This window comes from Oncorhynchus mykiss, chromosome 7 (genome assembly GCF_013265735.2).
Source record: "Oncorhynchus mykiss isolate Arlee chromosome 7, USDA_OmykA_1.1, whole genome shotgun sequence".
Lineage (NCBI taxonomy): Eukaryota > Metazoa > Chordata > Actinopteri > Salmoniformes > Salmonidae > Oncorhynchus > Oncorhynchus mykiss.
The window spans coordinates 23,271,449-23,290,094 of NC_048571.1; the positions used below are offsets into that span (position 1 = coordinate 23,271,449).

Below are 18,646 nucleotides of genomic sequence, written 5' to 3' on the forward strand. Positions count from 1 at the left end.
GAACAAAATCTTATTTGCAATGACGGCCTAGGAACAGTGGGTTAACTGCCTTGTTCAGGGCCAAAACGACCGATCTTTACCTTGTTAGCTCGATCAATGTGGTAGCCTAACAAGTGATTAACAGTGATTTTGTTGAGAGGATTTAGGTCCTTTAGGTTGTAGTGCCACCCTCTGGTTAGAAGTGCATAGTTTCATTCTCTGGTGAAAATTATGCGAAGAAAACAACATTTAATAGGTTATTTTTCCATTTAGGGCACGTTACGATACCAATATTCATTCATTGAAATGTATTCATTGAAATGTATTCATCCTGTATCGGGACACTATCGGTCAGTGTTGATTGAATTAAGAGGGTTCAACTTTGCTGTTCAACAACATTGACATTGGGAGGTGGAGTCAATTTACAGTAGACTATGCACTCCAAATGTACTCTCTCCTCTTGACTACCGTATCGATTTAAAATCAGTAATTATCAACTGGTTTAGGGGACTGTTGTATATCAACCACTAGGTGAAAAGTTGTACAAAACGGCAGTAAAGCAGCTGAATTTGCTTTCGTCAAGGAGGCGTGTGAGGTGACTGGGGGATTTAGTGAGTAGTCGCAGAAACCCGTCAACACTGGACGTTAATGCGCAAATGAAAGAAAAATGAGTGAGAATAAAGAAACCAATTGCTTGTGTTTCTATGTCAACGGTAAAAAGGTAAATAATTTACTGTAATATTGTATTGTGCATTGGCTGTACGTTGGTTTAAGTTGTAGCACTTTGCGATTGTTTTGCACATTGCCTTAACTTTAGCCTACTGCGCACTGTTCCTCTACAAAACTGTATGCATGGCTGCTCATGTTGTTGACCAATGATTACTTCCCGTCGTCTGTGTTTGTACCGAAGATACTAGCTGTAGGCCTCAGGCCTACTCTCTCAGAATGCCGAAAAAAAACTAATGCTATGTGCTTTACACGATTCCTCTCCCACTTTCAAACAGGTGACCGAAAACAATGCAGACCCAGAGACTATGTTACTGTCTTACCTCCGTGAGAGGTGTATCCTTTCCTTGCTGAAAATGTATAGATGAGAAGTGAAGCACCAACATTGAATTAAGTATTTACATTGAAATGAATAATATAGTGTACTATTTTTGTTTTTGTCATTGTGATTATACTCTTATTAATATTTATCCTAAAGAAAAACGGACAGATGTTGTGTAACCTATAGCCAAATTATTGCACAATCAGTATCTTATAACAAATCCATACTTTATGGGTAGCCTAGGGTGGTGCACTGATTTTATAAGTGTGTTTTGTTTACCACACAAGCCAGTCCAGAGTTTGAGGTGTGAAAATAATGATAGTTCCATGGTGCAAGTCACTGTGAGTGTGCACTTTTTCCTTTGATTAGGATTGGCTGTATAATACATCCGTTGAAATCCTTTAATGTTATGCTATGTGGAAATATGGATACTGATCGATTGTCTAGCCCAAGCAGAGTGTCTCCTCAGTTGGTAACGTTGTGGGTGGAATTTCTGCATTGATCACATACTGAAAAATGATTCCATTGATCACTCACTGTACTGTAAATCACTTTGGATAAAAAATGTCTGACTGGCATATACTATTATATTCCTTGACGGTGCCTGACTCCAGTGAGGTTGACTGGTACCAAGTACGGATGTGGAGGAGGAGGATGTGGAGCCTGTACTGTCATGGTGTCTCGCTACCAGCCCGGCACCAAGACCATCCTGTATCCATTCATCCCTCAACAAACAGCCATCATTTGGATAAATGATTGACAGATTTTTGATGAACTTTGCACTGTTGATGAATACTGTAATTGGCATACTGAGACAGTAACTTTTAAGTAGGCCTTTCCTGTGGGGTGGCAGGTAGCCTAGGGGTTAGAGCGTTGGGCCAGTAACCGAAAGGTTGCTGGATTGAATCCCCGAGCTGACAAGGTAAAATATCTGTCGTTCTGTCCTTGAACAAGGCAGTTAACCAACCCACTGGTAGGACGTCATTGTACATAAGAATGTGTTCTTAACAGACTTGTCTAGTTAAATAAAAATGAATAAAAAATTAGATGGGCAAAACTATACGCTTTTGTATGAAGCGCATAGTGTGTCACAAGTTGCATGAAAAAAAACGGTTGCATGGACGAATCCAACATTTATCTTCGTGTCTTCAAAGCCCTACTTATGATGTTCTCTATTATACTTGGATGATATATTATGTTCATATTGAAAATGTAAATGCCAGTTTACCTTCACCTACTAGCCATTACTCTGCCAACGCCTGTCTGCTGCCAGTCTGCCAGCTTCAGGGGGCAGCCGTCACCACTGTGGAGGGCATTGGCAACACCAAGACCAGGGTGCACCCAGTACAGGTAGGCCCTACGATGGATGGCTGAAGCTCTCATTCAGTGTGGCTGACTGGATTATATGCTTGTGTGTGCTTGCAGGAGCGTATAGCCAAGGCCCACGGGTCTCAGTGTGGGTTCTGTACTCCAGGCATGGTGATGTCCATGTACACTTTACTGAGGAACAAACCACAGCCCAACATGGAGGACATCACAGTGGCACTTGGTGGCAATTTGTGCCGGTGCACAGGATATCGTCCCATTGTTGATGGCTGCAAGACTTTTAGTCCGGTATAAATGATATTGCACATAACAGACACACATGCATTGCATTTGTATTTACTGTCTGTAAAGTGAATGTATAATCCATCCTGTTATCCATCATTAGGAATCAAACTGTTGTCAAGCCAATGGTAATGGTGCTGGATGTTGTCTGAATGGAGATTTGCCTCCGGAGAGATCAGAGAATGTGAGTGACTCTTTCTATTCAGGCCATACGCGTTTTATTAAATGTTTTAACAGATTTTCCTTTTTTGAAAAGTGAGGCAAGTGGGCGAATCAACGCAAATAAATAAAGTAGAACCTCTTGTTAAAATACTATATTAACCTTAGTTCAACACCTAATCAAGAGATTCTTGCCTGACTTGGTTCAGCCATAGCCCGATAGGAAGTATTTTTTTAATCTCTTTACTGGAAGATTGAGGACATTCATTTTTGCTCTAAATCGTGCAACTTAAAAATAAAACATAAAATACTTATTTTTTTGTGTGTGTGAAGAGCGGCATCCATTAAACGGTAATCTGCAGATGCTACATCAATTTTTGGACTTGTAAATGAATGATATGCACCCATTAATTCTTGAAAATTTAACTTATAAATGATTCATGGGCTTAGTTCAGCTGACGTACCACATCAGAAACCCCAAAATATAAGCTTGTTTTACTCCAATGTTTTTAAACAAAGTAAGGTAAAGAAACACTAGATACCCTCAAAACATGGTTAAAAACTAACATTTTGATGGATGGTCAGTCCTTGCATCCATTGCTCTGTCTATGCATTGGAGTGTGTTTCTCGAGCCCTATCCCTCTGCTTTTTTTACAAACGGGGAAAGCCGCTTTTTATTGCTCTTTTAAACATTACATTTCATTTGTATGGCTTAACTGTATAATATAATTTATAGTCATTGTATTATCGATTCGCACAGCGGTCTTAGGCAGTGCATCTCAGTGCTAGAGGCGTCACTACAGGCCCGGGTTCGATTCCAGGCTGTATCACCACCGGCCATGACTAGGAGGCGCACAATTGGCCCAGCGTGGTTAGGGTTTGGCCGGGTTAGGCCGTCATTGTAAATAAGAATTTGTTCTTAACTGACTTGCCTAGTTAAATAAAGGATACAGTTAAACAAATGTTACCACCTCACTAATGATATTGGAAAGTTATAGTTCACAATTCCATGACATTGCCGCATTTAATCCGATTTAACACACTTGTTTTATAAAAAGCGAGATGTGTTTTGTTGGCACACATGACATTGACTGCGTCTTCCAGGAGCCTCCACCACAGCTGTTTGACCAGGAGGACCTCCTCCCTCTGGACCCCACCCAAGATCTCATCTTCCCCCCAGAACTCATAGTAAGGCAGCAGGACTAGTGGCTACTCAATGTACTAGTGGTCAAATGGTGAATTACACAGTTTGATATGCTTTCACCATATACTGTATGTCACTGTGTAACAGTCAACAAGTACTGTTCTTCAGTCTAAAATAATTGAACTAACAACCTTTACACAAGACATAATTATTAATTGACACCAAATCGGCGAAATACTGTTATTTTGCTGTAAGAGTTGTCCGTTGAATACCTCAAAGGTCTTATAGTCTGTAATGTCGTTAAAACAGTCTGTATCCTCGTTAGTCTATGAACTAGCGATATTTATATCCTGACAATCCTCCGCTGTTCTCCACTCAGCTGATGGCAGAGATGGAGCCCCAGGTTAGTCAGCTGTTCCGTGGCGAAAGGATGGTGTGGGTCTCCCCTGTGTCTCTGGAGGAACTGATCCAGCTGAAGACCAGCCACCCTCAGGCACCGCTGGTCATGGGCAACACCAACATCGGCCCAGACATCAAGTTCAAAGGTGCCTGGCATCCCATAATAATATCACCCACCAGAGTCCAGGAGCTGTTTGAGGTTACCAAGACTCCGCAAGGTTAGCTCTTTCCGTTCTTATTCCCTTCGGGTTCGGTCTCTCGCTCGGTCTCTCTCTCTCTCTCTCTCTCAGAACTGTTCATGCGTGTCTGTTGTGTCTGTAGGTGTGTGTTTCGGGGCTGGCTGCAGTCTGTCTGTGGTTAAGGCCCTGTTGGAGGGGCTGGTCCAGGAGATTCCTGAGGAGAAGACGGAGATATACAGATCCCTCTTACAGCAGCTGGGGAACCTGGGAGGACAGCAGATACGCAACGTTGCCGTGCGTATGAATAATCTGTTTCTGTCATTCACTATCAGCTTTGTAGCCTGGTCCCAGATTGTAGCCTGGTTTGTCCGGTCTTGCCAGCACCTTTGGTCATTGTTGGCTATATAGCACAAACAGGTCTGGAACCAGGCTAACAGCTGTGCTGCACATTACTGTCCAAATCTCTACGTCTTAACTACCCTCAGGGGATCGCTGGTAAACATGTATTTTTGCATTTGTTTGACTGTTAAACATATTTATGGTGTGTTTCTGTGTGTGTTAGTCCATAGGAGGCAATATTGTCAGTGCATATCCCAATTCAGACCTGAACCCTGTGTTCGCTGCTGGGAACTGCACACTTAATGTGGTGTCAAAGAGTGAGTTGTCAGTAGTGACCATTTTCATTCATTTCATTTATTCTGCGTCTAATTTAACCATGTTTTGTATTGAATTATTACAAATCATTGTGTTAATTGGTTCTATTCCAGGGGGAAGAAGAGAAATCCTGCTGAATAAAGATTTCTTTGTGGGGTTTGGAAAAACATCTCTAAAACCGGATGAGATTGTCCTGTCTGTGTTCATACCAGTATCTAGACAGGTACAGTAAGACGCTTGGGAATGGAGAATCTCTTGAGAATCTCACGCATTTGACCTCACTAGGAAGAACTCCTGGCCTTGAGGTGAGTCGAATCCTGTGACTGCGTGAACAACAACGTTTTTCCCAATCTAATGTGTCTTTGCAGGGAGAGTTCATGCGAGCGTTCCGCCAGGCCCCTCGTAAGGAGAACGCCCTGGCCACAGTGACCACTGGGATGAGGGTCATGTTCATAGAGGGTTCCAGCGTGGTCAAGGAGCTGAGTATCTACTACGGCGGTGTAGGGCCGTGCACTGTCAGCGCCACCAAAACATGTGCTGCAGTCATCGGAAGGTACAGAGGGAATTTTTCACAGTTAGCAGGATTTGGTTAATGGGCTATTTTCTTTCGAGGAGAGCTGGCTAAACTGGTTTGTGATTCATATGTTTCTTTGTTATCCTCCTCAGCAATGTTCTTGTTGTGTTACATTATCTGTGTTTTACATCCTTGCTTGTTTTGTACCCCCCCCCACGTCCAAACACACACCCCTCCAGGAAGTGGGATGAGCAGACGCTGAGTGACGCCTACACCCAGCTCTTAGATGAGATATCCCTGTCTCCCTCCCACCCCGGTGGGCAGGTGGAGTTCCGCAGGTCCCTAACTCTCAGCCTCCTCTTCAAGTTCAACCTGCAGATGCTGCACAAGCTCTGGGAGATGGTATGGACTGGGTCACTCTTCGCCCCAATTGATAGCCTACTTGGCAAACTTGAAATTTGGAACTTTTATTTGCTAATGTTTCTCGAAATATAGATATGTTTTTGGCATTGTACAGAATGTGATCCAGGAGGACCTATCAGAAGGGGTCAGCAGTGCAATACGTCCACTACCTAAACAGCTACAGCCCAGCCTACAAGAGTTCCAGGTCTGTTTGATTTGATTTTAGTCGGTTGAATACGAATTTAGCGATTTCACCTACCCCAACCCGTGACTCTATTCCTCATTGTGCAGTAGAATGTGTGATCTGACAACATGAACAAATGCTCCAAAAACACCCAAATCGTCCTTGTAGAAATGTGATGCAGGTCTTTACATGTTGTACACGTGACATTGTCATTCTGAACGTTATATTCCATTTTGTTGCGACTCGGGCGATACCTCGCCGTCCTTCCTAGCGGCAGGCTATACGGAGAATGGAACAGCTGGATAGGGGAAACGGCTCGAGTCGTACCATTTCATGTTTACAGCACCTAAAGAACCTGCGTCATTATACTGGGACATTTCGAAAAGTATGTTTTTTAAAGTTATTTTTTTTTAGCGTTCATGTTTTTTCAGAGCCTCCATACTGCATAACGAGGATGAGGAAGTGAAGCGCTGGTTGGGGTAAATTGTAAAAAATACAGAAAATCGTAACAAAAAAGTGTCTGGACCCTTCAATAACATGCGATTTACATCGAAAATGAGAACTTCTCCTTTTTTAAGAACAAATTCTTATTAACAATCATGGTTTGATCATGTTACCCCTTCCTCTCAGTTAACCCAGGACTAAAATCTCACATCATTTGATCAGTTCACGTATTCTGTCCATGAAAGATTACCCCTGCCTACAAACCAACATTTCCTCTGAGGACAATAAAGTTGGATTGATTGGTCTGGATACAAACACTGTTACATCTCAGGCTGTCATAAAAACATGTGTTTGTTTTGCAGGCTGTGGTGAAAGGCCAGAGTGGTGACGACCCAGTAGGTCGGCCTATCATGCACCGTTCAGCCATCAGCCAGGCTACTGGAGAAGCTGTTTACTGTGATGACATCCCCAAGATGGACGGAGAGCTCCACCTCGTCCTGGTCACCAGCACCAGACCACATGCTAAGATCCTGTAAGTACTGAAGAACATTGCAAAGGATTCATGGATAAGTTTCCTCACAAACCACTTTTTTAAAAGTTCATAACATATTGAGCTCTATTTTAACAAATCTAAAGCAATTGTAAATCTAAGCACTGGCGGTAGCACTATAGGTCGGGGGGCGGGGTCAGAAATATTTGCGCTATTTTCACAGCCGGAATTGTGAGCGCATTAGCTAGTGGTGGCACAATGAATAAACAAGTTGTAGGTGTGACGAGGGCTTGGCCACTCACTGGCCTATCAAGGTGTTCCATGGCTTAATACTGCATGCTTTTGTCATGTTCTCTTGGTTATTGGCAGTCTGTGCGGTATCATCAACACTAATTCGGCTGGGGGAACGGAATATTCTCGTCCTAACGGAATATTCTCGTCCTAGTCCCCCTTTTATTAAGAAATAAAAACATTTGGAACTTATTCGATGTCTTAACTTATTGTTCAGAGTTAGAACAATAGAATGCACAAGGTGCATTTAAGAAATGTGGTTGTGCGTAAGCAGTTACACAATTAGTCCATGTCAGCTCATTTATTTTCTTCCAGCGGCTAGCTATCTCAACTTGTAAGCATGGTCAAATTACCGACCTGTGTGGGGTCCATTGATCATCAGTTATCATATTAAAAACTGCAAACGTTTGCTTCCAACTGATGGCAAAATGTGCTAGAATTCAGAAAATTTGCTGTAAAACTGCACATTTTTCTCTCAGCCCCATGGAAAAAATGCGTAGAATTGCAGCAAAGTTGCTTTAAAACAGCAATATTTTCAGTTTCGGGCCTACGTGGAGTTTTGTTAAATTAAAAAATATATATATTTATTAACACGCATACAAAATAATAAAAGGAGCTGGCCAAAATAATGTGTACTGAACAAAAATATAAACGCAACATGTAAAGTGTTGGTCCCAGGTTTCATGAGCAGAAATAAAAGATCTCCGAATTGAAAAGCTTATTTTTCTTACTTTTCTTTGCAGAAATGTGTTTACATCCCTGTTAGGGAACATTTCTCCTTTGCCAAGATAATCCATCCACCTGACAGGTGTGGCATATCAAGAAGCTGATTAAACAGCATGATCATTATACAGGTGCACCTTGTGCTGGGGACAATAAAAGGCCACTCTAAAATGTGCAGTTTTGTCACACAACACAATGCCACAGAGGTCTCAAGTTTTGAAGGAGTGTGCAATTGGCCTGCTGACTGCAGGAATGTCCAGCATAGCTGTTGCCAGAGAATTGAATGTTAATTTCTCTACCATAAGCCCCCGCCAACGTCATTTTAGAGAATTGTGTATGTCTTACTGGCCTCACAACCGCAGACCATGTACAGCGGGGCAAAAAAGTATTTAGTCAGCCACCAATTGTGCAAGTTCTCCCACTTAAAAACATGAGAGAGGCCTGTAATTTTCATCATAGGTACACTTCAACTATGACAGACAAAATGAGAAAAAAAAATCCAGAAAATCACATTGTAGGATTTTTTTATGAATTTATTTGCAAATTATGGTGGAAAATGAGTATTTGGTCACCTACAGACAAGCAAGATTTCTGGCTCTCACAGACCTGTAACTTCTTCTTTAAGAGGCTCCTCTGTCCTCCACTCGTTACCTGTATTAATGGCACCTGTTTGAACTCGTTATCGGTATATAAGACACCTGTCCACAACCTCAAACAGTCACACTCCAAACTCCACTATGGCCAAGACCAAAGAGCTGCCAAAGGACACCAGAAACACAATTGTAGACCTGCACCAGGCTGGGAAGACTGAATCTGCAATAGGTAAGCAGCTTGGTTTGAAGAAATCAACTGGGGGAGCAATTATTAGGAAATGGAAGACATACAAGACCACTGATAATCTCCCTCGGTCTGGGGCTCCACGCAAGATCTCACCCCGTGGGGTCAAAATGATCACAAGAACGGTAAGCAAAAATCCCAGAACCACACGGGGGGACCTAGTGAATGACCTGCAGAGAGCTGGGACCAAAGTAACAAAGCCTACCCTCAGCAAGGGCATTGAAGATGAAACGTGGCTGGGTCTTTCAGCATGACAATGATCCCATTCTCATTTTGTCTGTCATAGTTGAAGTGTACCTATGATGAAAATTACAGGCCTCTCATCTTTTTAAGTGGGAGAACTTGCAGAATTGGTGGCTGACTAAATACTTTTTTGCCCCACTGTATATGGTGTTGTGTGGGTGAGCGGTTTGCTGATGTCAACGTTGTGAACAGAGTGCCCCATGGTGGTGGTGGGGTTATGGTATGGGCAGACATAATCTATGGACAACGAACACAATTGCATTTTATCGATGGCAATTTGAATGCAGAGAGGTACAGTGACGAGATCCTGAGACCCATTGTTTTGCCATTCATCCGCCGCCATCACCTCATGTTTCAGCATTATAATGCACTGCCCCATGTCACTAGGCTCTGTACACAATTCCTGGAAGCTGAAAATGTTCAAGTTCTTCCTTGGCCTGTATACTCACCAGACATGTCACCCACTGAGCATGTTTGGGATGCTCTGGGTCGACGTGTACAACAGCGTGTTTGAGTTCTTAACAATATCCAGCAACTTAGCACAGCCATTGAAGAGGAGTGGAATAACATTGCCTGAACAACTCTATGCGAGGGATATGAGTTGTGTTGCGTGGGGAAAATGGTCACACCAGATACTGACTACTTTTCTGATCTATGTCCCTACCATTTGTTTAAGGTATCTGTGACCAACCGATGCATATCTATATTCTCAGTCATATGAAATACATAGATTAATGAATGATGAATGTATTTCAATTGACGGATGTCCTTATGTGAACTGTTACTCAGCTTAATTGTTCAATTTTATATTTTTGTTCAGTATAGATAAAACGGATTTCCACTTACTGTTTTGCTGCTCCCGAACTTGATCTTTTTAATAAAGCTTTGGTGATTAGATAAAAGTCCATGCCTTTTAAAATAATAATGATTGTTTTAAGATTGACATACCATGGATTATTTAGCTATTTGATTTAGAATTTTAGGACCCCTGTAGGTACCCCCCCAAAGCTTTGGTGATTAGCTAAAGTCTATGCCTTTTAAAATAATAATGATTGTTTTAAGATTGACATACCATGGATTATTTAGCTATTTGATTTAGAATTTTAGGACCCCTGTAGGTACCCCCCCCCCCCCCCACAAAAAAAAAAGTTATATGATAAAATATTGCATTTGGCCTTTAAACATTTATAAATGGCAACAGACAGTCCAAAAATGTAAAATGTTTTGAAGTGTTTGCCCTAGATCTAGGAGATATACAGTAAGAAAGCTCAGGAAATATTTTTGTTTTTGGTACACACAAAACTACCTCCAAAACCAATGTGTTCGTGAGAGAAGCCTCTTTCAGCTTAGATTGTAGGCCAAACCGTTTGGACACGAGACATTTTTGTGAGAAGACCGATTATCGGGGTGCCTCGTGGTCTGACAAACAGCACTGTAGCTCGGCCACCTTCCACCGCCGATGAGGAAGGCCGATTTTATAGGCTGATGCAGTGGATTGAGATGCAGCCCATGGAAAATATTTTTTTTGCATAAAGTGATGGATTTTGTTGGAGATTGACACAAGCATGTCAATAGACTCTTAAGATGTATTTTAAAGCGGTTTTAGGAGCCAAACGCTTTATTAATAATCTTGTCTACTTGGTGAATGGATTGGGCCAGACAAAGACTGCCTTCATTGAGAGGCTGAACTTGGTTTTTAATCTAATGAAACGAAATGGGGAATGTTTCTAAATATGGGATTTACGGGCACAAAAAACACCTTGTTCCATGGGCACTGTGTCATGGTTGGATAGGCTCCGCTTCCGTTGTCAAAATGACATACCATAACCAACCGCGTTGCCGCTAAGACCAGCTTTCGGTTGGTCTTAAATATATCCCCACCAGCACATACTGAAATTTTGAAATTAAGGACACGGCTCAGCGAAAGCCACCCCTCCTACCTCAGCACAAGCGAGCTCAGGGTTTGAAAATAAAAGAGCACCGGCTTTAGTGGGGCGGCAGGTAGCCTGGTGGGTAGGAGCATTGGGCCAATAACCGAAAGGTTGCTGGATCGAATCCCCAAACTGACAAGGTAAAAATCTGTCGTTCTGCCCTTGAGTAAGGCAGTTAACCCACTGTCACCTGGGTGCCAAAGATGTGGATGTCGATTTTAAGTCAGCCCTCGGCACCTCTCTGATTCCGAGGCGTTGGGTTAAATGCGGAAGACACATTTCAGTTGAATGCATTCAGTTGTACAACTGACTAGGTTTCCCCTTTAACAGGTTGAAATTGTCAAAGACCATGTGCTTGACAATTGGGCTGGCTTAATGCTGTTTGAAAATAGAGCACACTGTATAGCCTAGGGTTAACCAACTAGATTCAGCTGGGGGACAGTTTTTGGGGAGTTGGTAGTGCGGGGGGGGGGGGGGGGTGTAATTATAATTTGTACTATGCAAATTGACTAAGCCCAATAAGCGATTTTATTGGAAAATAGCATAGTAGCTTCATACCTTGATTACATTGAGACACGATCACGGCTCTCTTATTTGTGGGATTTAAATCATTTTTCTAAATTAAAATCATTGTTTGTTTTCCTAAACTTTGGAGGGCCAGCGAGTGATCACTTACTTGCAGGCCGGTTTTGGCCCACGGGCCGCCTACTGTACACCCCTGGTGTAGATCATACAGTGAGCAGAGTCCCAATCATTCATATAATCACCAATACTGCCTCTCATTTAATGAGGAATCTTAAGATATTCATTTGGCTACACCCTTGCTAAATATTGAATTAGAAAAATCCAAATTAACCCTCTATCCACAGCCAACAGAAATAATGGGTTTTATCCAGGTTGTATAGAATACAAAGTATAGACCTTACTCACACATTCACTATTCATTGGACAGGAAGTGGGCTTCAGAGACACACCAGTGTGGAGAGACCTGGCTATTGTTAACCAGCATGGTGCGTCATGTGGTACTCGATAGGTTGTTATCCTCATTGTTAAATGGGTATACACCACCATAGATCCTTATCTGAATGTCATTCACTGTAAATGAGTAATGGCCATGTAAAATCCTAACCTGTATGAAATGAGCGGTAGTATTGGTTAGTATGTGCATGACTGTCTCTCTACTCACTGTCTTTTTCTCCCCTCCTAACAGAGACATAGATATCAGTGAAGCTCTCCGGGTTCCAGGTGTGGTGGATGTCATCACTTCTAAAGACATCCCAGGGAAGAAGTTTAGGACGTTTACAGGCATAGACGAGGACATTCTGGCTCAGAATGAGGTATTGTAGTGCTTCATCGAAGAGACACAACCAGAATCGCACATGTCATGTCATATGTGTTGTTGTTTTCATACAGTGTGTGATGTAATCAAAGCCTTGTCCAGTGTGTTGTCACACCGGAACTAAGTAGCCATGCTGTTTATTCACCTCACAATGTAGACTATACTGTGTATATACAAAAGTATGTGGACACCCCTTTAAATTAGTGGATTCTGCTACTTCAGCAGTAGAATGGCCTTACTGAAGAGCTCAGTGACTTTCAAAGTGGCCCCGTCATGGGATGACACCTTTCCAACAAGTCAGTGCTTCAAATTTCTGCCCTGCAAGACCTGCCCCGGTCAACTGTAGGTGCTGTTATTGTGAAGTGGAACGTCTCGGAGCAACAATGGCTCAGCCGCGAAGTGGTAGGCCACACAAGCTCACAGGGACGGCCGAGTGGCCGAGTAGCCGCACACAAGCCTAAGATCACCATGCTCAATGCCAAGCGTCGGCTGGAGTGGTGTAAAGCTCGCCGCCATTGGACTCTGGAGCAGTGAAACACAGTCTCTGGAGTGATGAATCACGCTTCACAATCTGGCAGTCCGACGAACGAATTTGGGTATGGTGGATGCCAGGAGAACACTACCTGTCCGAAGGCAAAGTGCTAGCTGTGAAGTTTGGTGGAGGAGGAATAATGGCCTTGGGATGTTTTTCGTGGTTAGTGCTAGGCCTCTTAGTTTCAGTGAAGGGAAATCTTAACGCTACAGCATACAATGACATTCTAGATGATTCTGTGCTTCCAACTGTTTCAGCATGACAATGCCCCTGTGCACAAAGCAAGGTCTACAGAGAAATGGTTTGACTGGCCTGCACAGATCCCTGACCTCCTCGAAAACCTTTGGGATAAATTGGAACGCCGACTGCGAGCCAGGCCTAATCGCCCAACATCAATGCCTGACCTCACTAATGCTCTTTTGGCGTAATGGAAGCAAGTCTCCCAACTCCATATTAATGCCCATGATTTTGGAAGGAGATGTTCGACGAGCAGGTGTCCACATACGTTTTTGTCATGTATGAAGGTCATTCTCACACAGATGCATGACTGTTAGTATTAACTATGTTCACAAATGTTATTGCCAGGTGTCATGTGTGGGTCACATGGTGTGTGCAGTGGTGGCTGACAACAGGAAGCAGGCTAAGAGAGGGGCGGCTCTAGTGAAGATCGCCTATGAGGATCAGCCAGGCCCAGTGTTCACTGTTGAGGAGGCTATTGAGAAACAGTCCTTCTTTCTGCCCCAGAGGATGATCGAGCGAGGCAACGTGGATGAGGCTTTTGATAAGGTTGACCATATTTACGAAGGTACAGTATGTGTTAGCTTCGTATGCGTGCTAGGTGTGTCCACCTGGTTCCTATCTTGAGTGTTTGTATCAGTGAAGTCTATGTACTGAGCCGTGTTGTGCTCTTTAATCTCAGGGGAGATCCGGCTTGGTGGTCAGGAGCATTTCTACATGGAAACACAGAGCATGGTTGTTGTGCCTTCGGGCGAAGAGAGGGAGCTCAAAGTTTATATCTCCTGTCAACACCCAACCTATGCCCAGGTACAGTCAACTCTACTCCCTCAATCTCCATCCCTGAGGATAGGAAAATATCAAGTAGTCACTGTTGAAGTGTAAGTCATTACTTCCTAATTGGCAAATGAGATGTTTCTTGTCTGTCTTTTTTTCTGTAGGAATCCATTGCAGAGACTCTTGGGATTCCCTCCAACAGAGTGTCCTGTCATGTGAAGAGAGTTGGCGGAGCGTTTGGAGGGAAAGTGACCAAAACGTCTATCATAGCCTGCATCACTTCTGTGGCTGCATGGAAGTAAGTAAAATACTTCAAGAATAACTGACTTGATCCAATGATGCACGACTTATTTAACCCAAATGCAATGGTGATCTATAAATCCAAAACATCCTTTATGTGTTTGTTTGAATCCCGGCCTGTTCTGATCCGTCTACCCAGGACTGGTCGGGCCGTGCGTTGTGTTCTGGAGAGAGGAGAGGACATGCTAATCACTGGGGCCCGCCACCCTGTCCTGGGCAAACACAAGGTGCTCCCCCTCTTAAAAGGCTTTGTGATGTGACTGACTCACAAAGGGAGGCATTTGAGGGATCTTTAAGTGGTACTAGATTTAACTGCTAGTGTGTTAATGTCTCCAGGTGGGCTTTATGAACGATGGAAGGATAATAGCTGCTGATCTACATTATTACGCCAACTCTGGAAACACTGCAGATGAGTCTTTGTTGGTGAGTCACTCTTCCTCTGCCTTTCGCCATTCAATTCTTAACCCCAAGTCCTCCTTGAAAGCTAACACCAGACTCCGTCTATGCTTGTCCTAGGCAGTGTCTGAGCTTTCTGCCCCCTCCTTTTTCTCCAGGTAATAGAGAAGATTCTCCTTCACCTGGACAATGCGTACAAAGTGCCCAACCTTCGCGGTCGCTCGGTGGCGTGTAAGACCAACCTGCCCTCCAACACGGCGTTCCGAGGCTTCGGCGTGCCCCAGAGTATGTTGGTCACTGAGAACATGATCAATGACGTGGCCATGAAGTTGGGCTGCAACGCTGAAGAGGTCAGAGGTCAAGTGTTAGGGGTCCGGGAGGGTAATGGGGACAGGGAGGAAAGCCATAAAAATAGAATCAAGCTAATTACTTTTCTATGATGAAAGAGTGGGAGGTACCAGAGCCTTCTATTGAGGAAAATCAAATTGATATAAACAATCTCAGTGGTTAGTCTCGTGACAGACATGCATAAATTAAGTCTGTTCAAAAACTGATGACGTCGGAGATTATTAAGATATCTGAATATGCTATAAAGTCAATATGCTGTAAATGCCTCATAGATTTCATAAAAGTACTGTACACACTTCATAACACAGTTCTCTTAATAGTTTCTCTTTCTTGAGCAGATCCGTGAGATAAACATGTACAAGGAGGTGTCCCTGACACATTACAAGTTTGAGTTTGATCCCAAGAACCTCCTGCGTTGCTGGGACGAATGCAAGGAGAAGTCTGACTACGGCAGCAGACGCAAATCCGTCGCCCAGTTTAACCAGCAGAACCGCTGGAAGAAGAGGGGCATGGCCACGATACCCATTAAGTATGGCATCGCATTCTCAGACGGCTTCCTTAACCAGGTTAGCGTTGCCTTTGCACTGTCAAATTAGTCAATCCAAATTATACATCATGAATCAATAAAATAAAGGTTTGATATTTTCTCTGTGCGTGTGTCTGTGAGACAGGCTGCATCTCTGGTACACATCTACAAGGATGGTTCTGTTCTAGTCAGTCATGGTGGAACTGAGATGGGCCAGGGAATACACACTAAAATGCAACAGGTAGAGTATTTTCTCACCTAGCTTGACTAGTTGGAGTGAAATAATGATTGTAGTACACATTCTGTACTAACTATAACTATTCCATAAATGGGTGCTGCTTCTACTTGGCTTGTATGTACTTTTTACATTCAGTCAATTCATCAATACCTCCAGGTGGCAAGTAGAGAGCTGCACATCCCCGCCTCTCTCATCCACATCACAGAGACCAACACCAGTGCTGTGCCCAACACCTGCCCCTCCGCCGCCTCCTTTGGCACGGATGCCAATGGCATGGCCGTGAAGGTACAGTATTGCCTGGGATCTCCCCAGCTAGCCTGATCCCAGATCAGTTGGTGCAACCAACACCTGATGTGGATATTTTCCTGTTGGCGTGTTAGTATGGATATTCAACCAATCGATCAGTCATATTCAACCGGTCTGTTTTTTTTGTCTTGTCCCTAAGGATGCCTGTGAGATCCTGTACCAAAGACTAGAACCTGTCAGGAAACAGAACCCAGAAGGCACATGGCAGACCTGGGTATTTCATATTGATGTCCATTTCCCATGACAACATCATTATTTAAGTAGAACAGAGGGATATAAATCAGTTCATGAATAGCAACATGGTTCTAAATGACCTGTTTTGTGTGCTGGAAAATAGGTGACCTCCGCATTCATCCAAAGGATCAGTCTGTCAGCTACTGGATACTACAGGTAATGAGATTCAACATAGATTTCCATGCAGACCTAACGCAGAGGAGTGTTTTGAAGCCTTTCATATGGTCTTTTATTTCACTATTACAGATACAAAACCATTAACTTTTAGGGCTGTAGGGCCTATGTGTAAAATATTGCTACTCTTAGCTAATGTGGAAAGATACATGTATAATTGTGTATATAATTACAGTAGATAGCGTTGTGTGTGTATAAATGATGTATAACATAAACTGCTGATGTTTGTATAGGGGTCATGACCTCTACATGGATTGGGAGAAGCAGGAGGGCCAACCGTATGCCTACTTCACCTACGGTGCCTGCTGCAGTGAGGTGGAGGTCGACTGTCTCACTGGAGACTACAGGGTGACCTCACTTACACAACCAGTATCTCTTACATGCTTTTGCTGTTACACACTTTACCTTAGGTACTAGTCAGATGGTCAAATGAAGACATTCACTATTTCATACTATTAAATATGCACCATTTGACATTTGTTTTCTGCCCATGTCTAGACGGTGAGGACAGACATTGTTATGGATATTGGAAGGAGCATCAACCCCTCCGTAGACATTGGTCAGATTGAGGGCGCTTTCATCCAGGGTTTGGGTCTGTACACCATGGAGGAGCTGAAGTTCTCTCCCTCTGGAGTGTTGTACACACGTGGCCCGTCCCAGTACAAGATCCCCGCTGTCTGTGACATACCACTGCAGTTCAACGTCTACCTTCTTTCAGGCTCTGACAACCCACATGCCATCTACTCATCTAAGGTGAGCGACGGGTGTGCGCGTGACCAGGAAAAACTATCGTTAAACTAGTTGTGGCCTTTAACCAAAACCTTTGGCGTCTACAGTAGTCCGTAAAGAATGTTCTGTCGAGTTAATTTGACGATAAAGTAAATATTCTCCTCTACAGGGAATCGGAGAGCCGGTGCTGTTCCTGGGTAGCTCTGTGTTCTTCGCCATTAAAGACGCGGTGGCAGCAGCCCGGGTAGAGGCTGGTATGGTGGGACCCTTTACCCTGAACAGCCCTGCTACCCCAGAGAGGACCTGTCTGGCCTGTAACACCCCATTTACACAGAAGGTAAGGCGGTGCCACCAGCCAGCCAGTCTCAATTCACTCCCTACCCCAACCCATAATTCTTGACCCTAACCCATCAATGTTTGCCAATTTGAATATGGAGTTTTCATACTGCTTCCATCTTACAGATCTGCAAACATAAAGGGAATTAGGAACAGGAAGGGCTAGGGAGTGAAATGGAACCGGCAAGTCACCAGTTCAATGTACTGTACCTTATTCACGTGGCAGCCATGACTGTTTGAAATCCAACTTACTGCTCAGGAGTAATGTCAGCCATTGTTCTCTTCCAGATTCCAGCCAGCAAACAAGGATCATTCCAACCGTGGGCTTTGAGTATTCCCTGAATTAAAATAATATTCTGACTTGTCAGAGGTATTGATCACTGCCGTAAGGAATAGTACCTAATCATAGAATTTCTATGTCGGTAACATTCTATATTTAGCTGAATAAGGATCAATAACACTGTATGATTGTAATACTTTAAATATCAAGTTACAGAATAAGCCTATGCTTTTGCTGCCAACATATACTTTGCTTAAAAAAAAAAAAATGTTAAAAAAGTTTGTCTCAAATTAAATTTGATGTAAAAGGTAGGGTTGTCCAATTGTGAATCCATCCAATGCCGTGTATGCCTTTCACTTTCAATAAATTGCATGTTTCTCAACTTGAATACAATGCTTCAATGTATACTTTATTAGTCAGACATCAGAATGCTTTACAGCACAGAATTAAACCAACGTTCAAAGTTCAGTTCTATTTTTTTTTAGGTGAATCTGGGTTCTGTATGTTGACCGCTCTTGGCTGTAGGTCACAGATGCAGGATTGTTAAAGTTTTACCAAACAGCCCAAAACATACACGACCAAAACAACACCAGATGGTGTATTTATCTTACCCTTGGTTCCTAGGACAAGAGTGAAATTTCAAGCAACAGCGTCAATCACATATTCTA

At 43.1% G+C, this 18,646-nt stretch overlaps 1 protein-coding gene across 1 annotated transcript; it reads left to right on the top strand.

Moving 5' to 3' along the window:
* The first annotated feature begins 354 nt into the window (after positions 1–354).
* On the top strand, positions 355–18,366 carry aox6 (aldehyde oxidase 6). The gene is made up of 31 exons (XM_021608881.2): positions 355–700; positions 984–1,041; positions 1,642–1,738; positions 2,269–2,377; positions 2,453–2,641; positions 2,739–2,819; positions 3,899–3,982; positions 4,318–4,555; positions 4,659–4,810; positions 5,079–5,172; positions 5,284–5,393; positions 5,539–5,723; positions 5,924–6,086; positions 6,202–6,291; positions 7,077–7,246; positions 12,440–12,566; positions 13,686–13,905; positions 14,020–14,144; positions 14,276–14,409; positions 14,551–14,638; positions 14,748–14,834; positions 14,966–15,157; positions 15,494–15,721; positions 15,827–15,922; positions 16,076–16,204; positions 16,365–16,439; positions 16,563–16,615; positions 16,867–16,981; positions 17,132–17,386; positions 17,532–17,699; positions 17,987–18,366. The coding sequence occupies exons 1-31, from the start codon at positions 647–649 to the stop codon at positions 18,038–18,040; spliced, it is 4,020 nt and encodes a 1,339-aa protein (XP_021464556.2). The 5' UTR covers positions 355–646; the 3' UTR covers positions 18,041–18,366.
* The last annotated feature ends 280 nt before the right edge of the window (positions 18,367–18,646 follow it).

What these genes read in the sequence shown, in the direction of transcription:
- aox6 (XM_021608881.2), top strand. Translation starts at nt 647, where the DNA reads ATGAGTGAGAATAAAGAAACCAATTGCTTGTGTTTCTATGTCAACGGT. An exon ending in TCTTCCCCCCAGAACTCATA is followed by an intron (nt 3,983 to 4,317) that starts GTAAGGCAGCAG and finishes TTCTCCACTCAG; the next exon opens with CTGATGGCAGAGATGGAGCC. An exon ending in CAGACGGCTTCCTTAACCAG is followed by an intron (nt 15,722 to 15,826) that starts GTTAGCGTTGCC and finishes TCTGTGAGACAG; the next exon opens with GCTGCATCTCTGGTACACAT.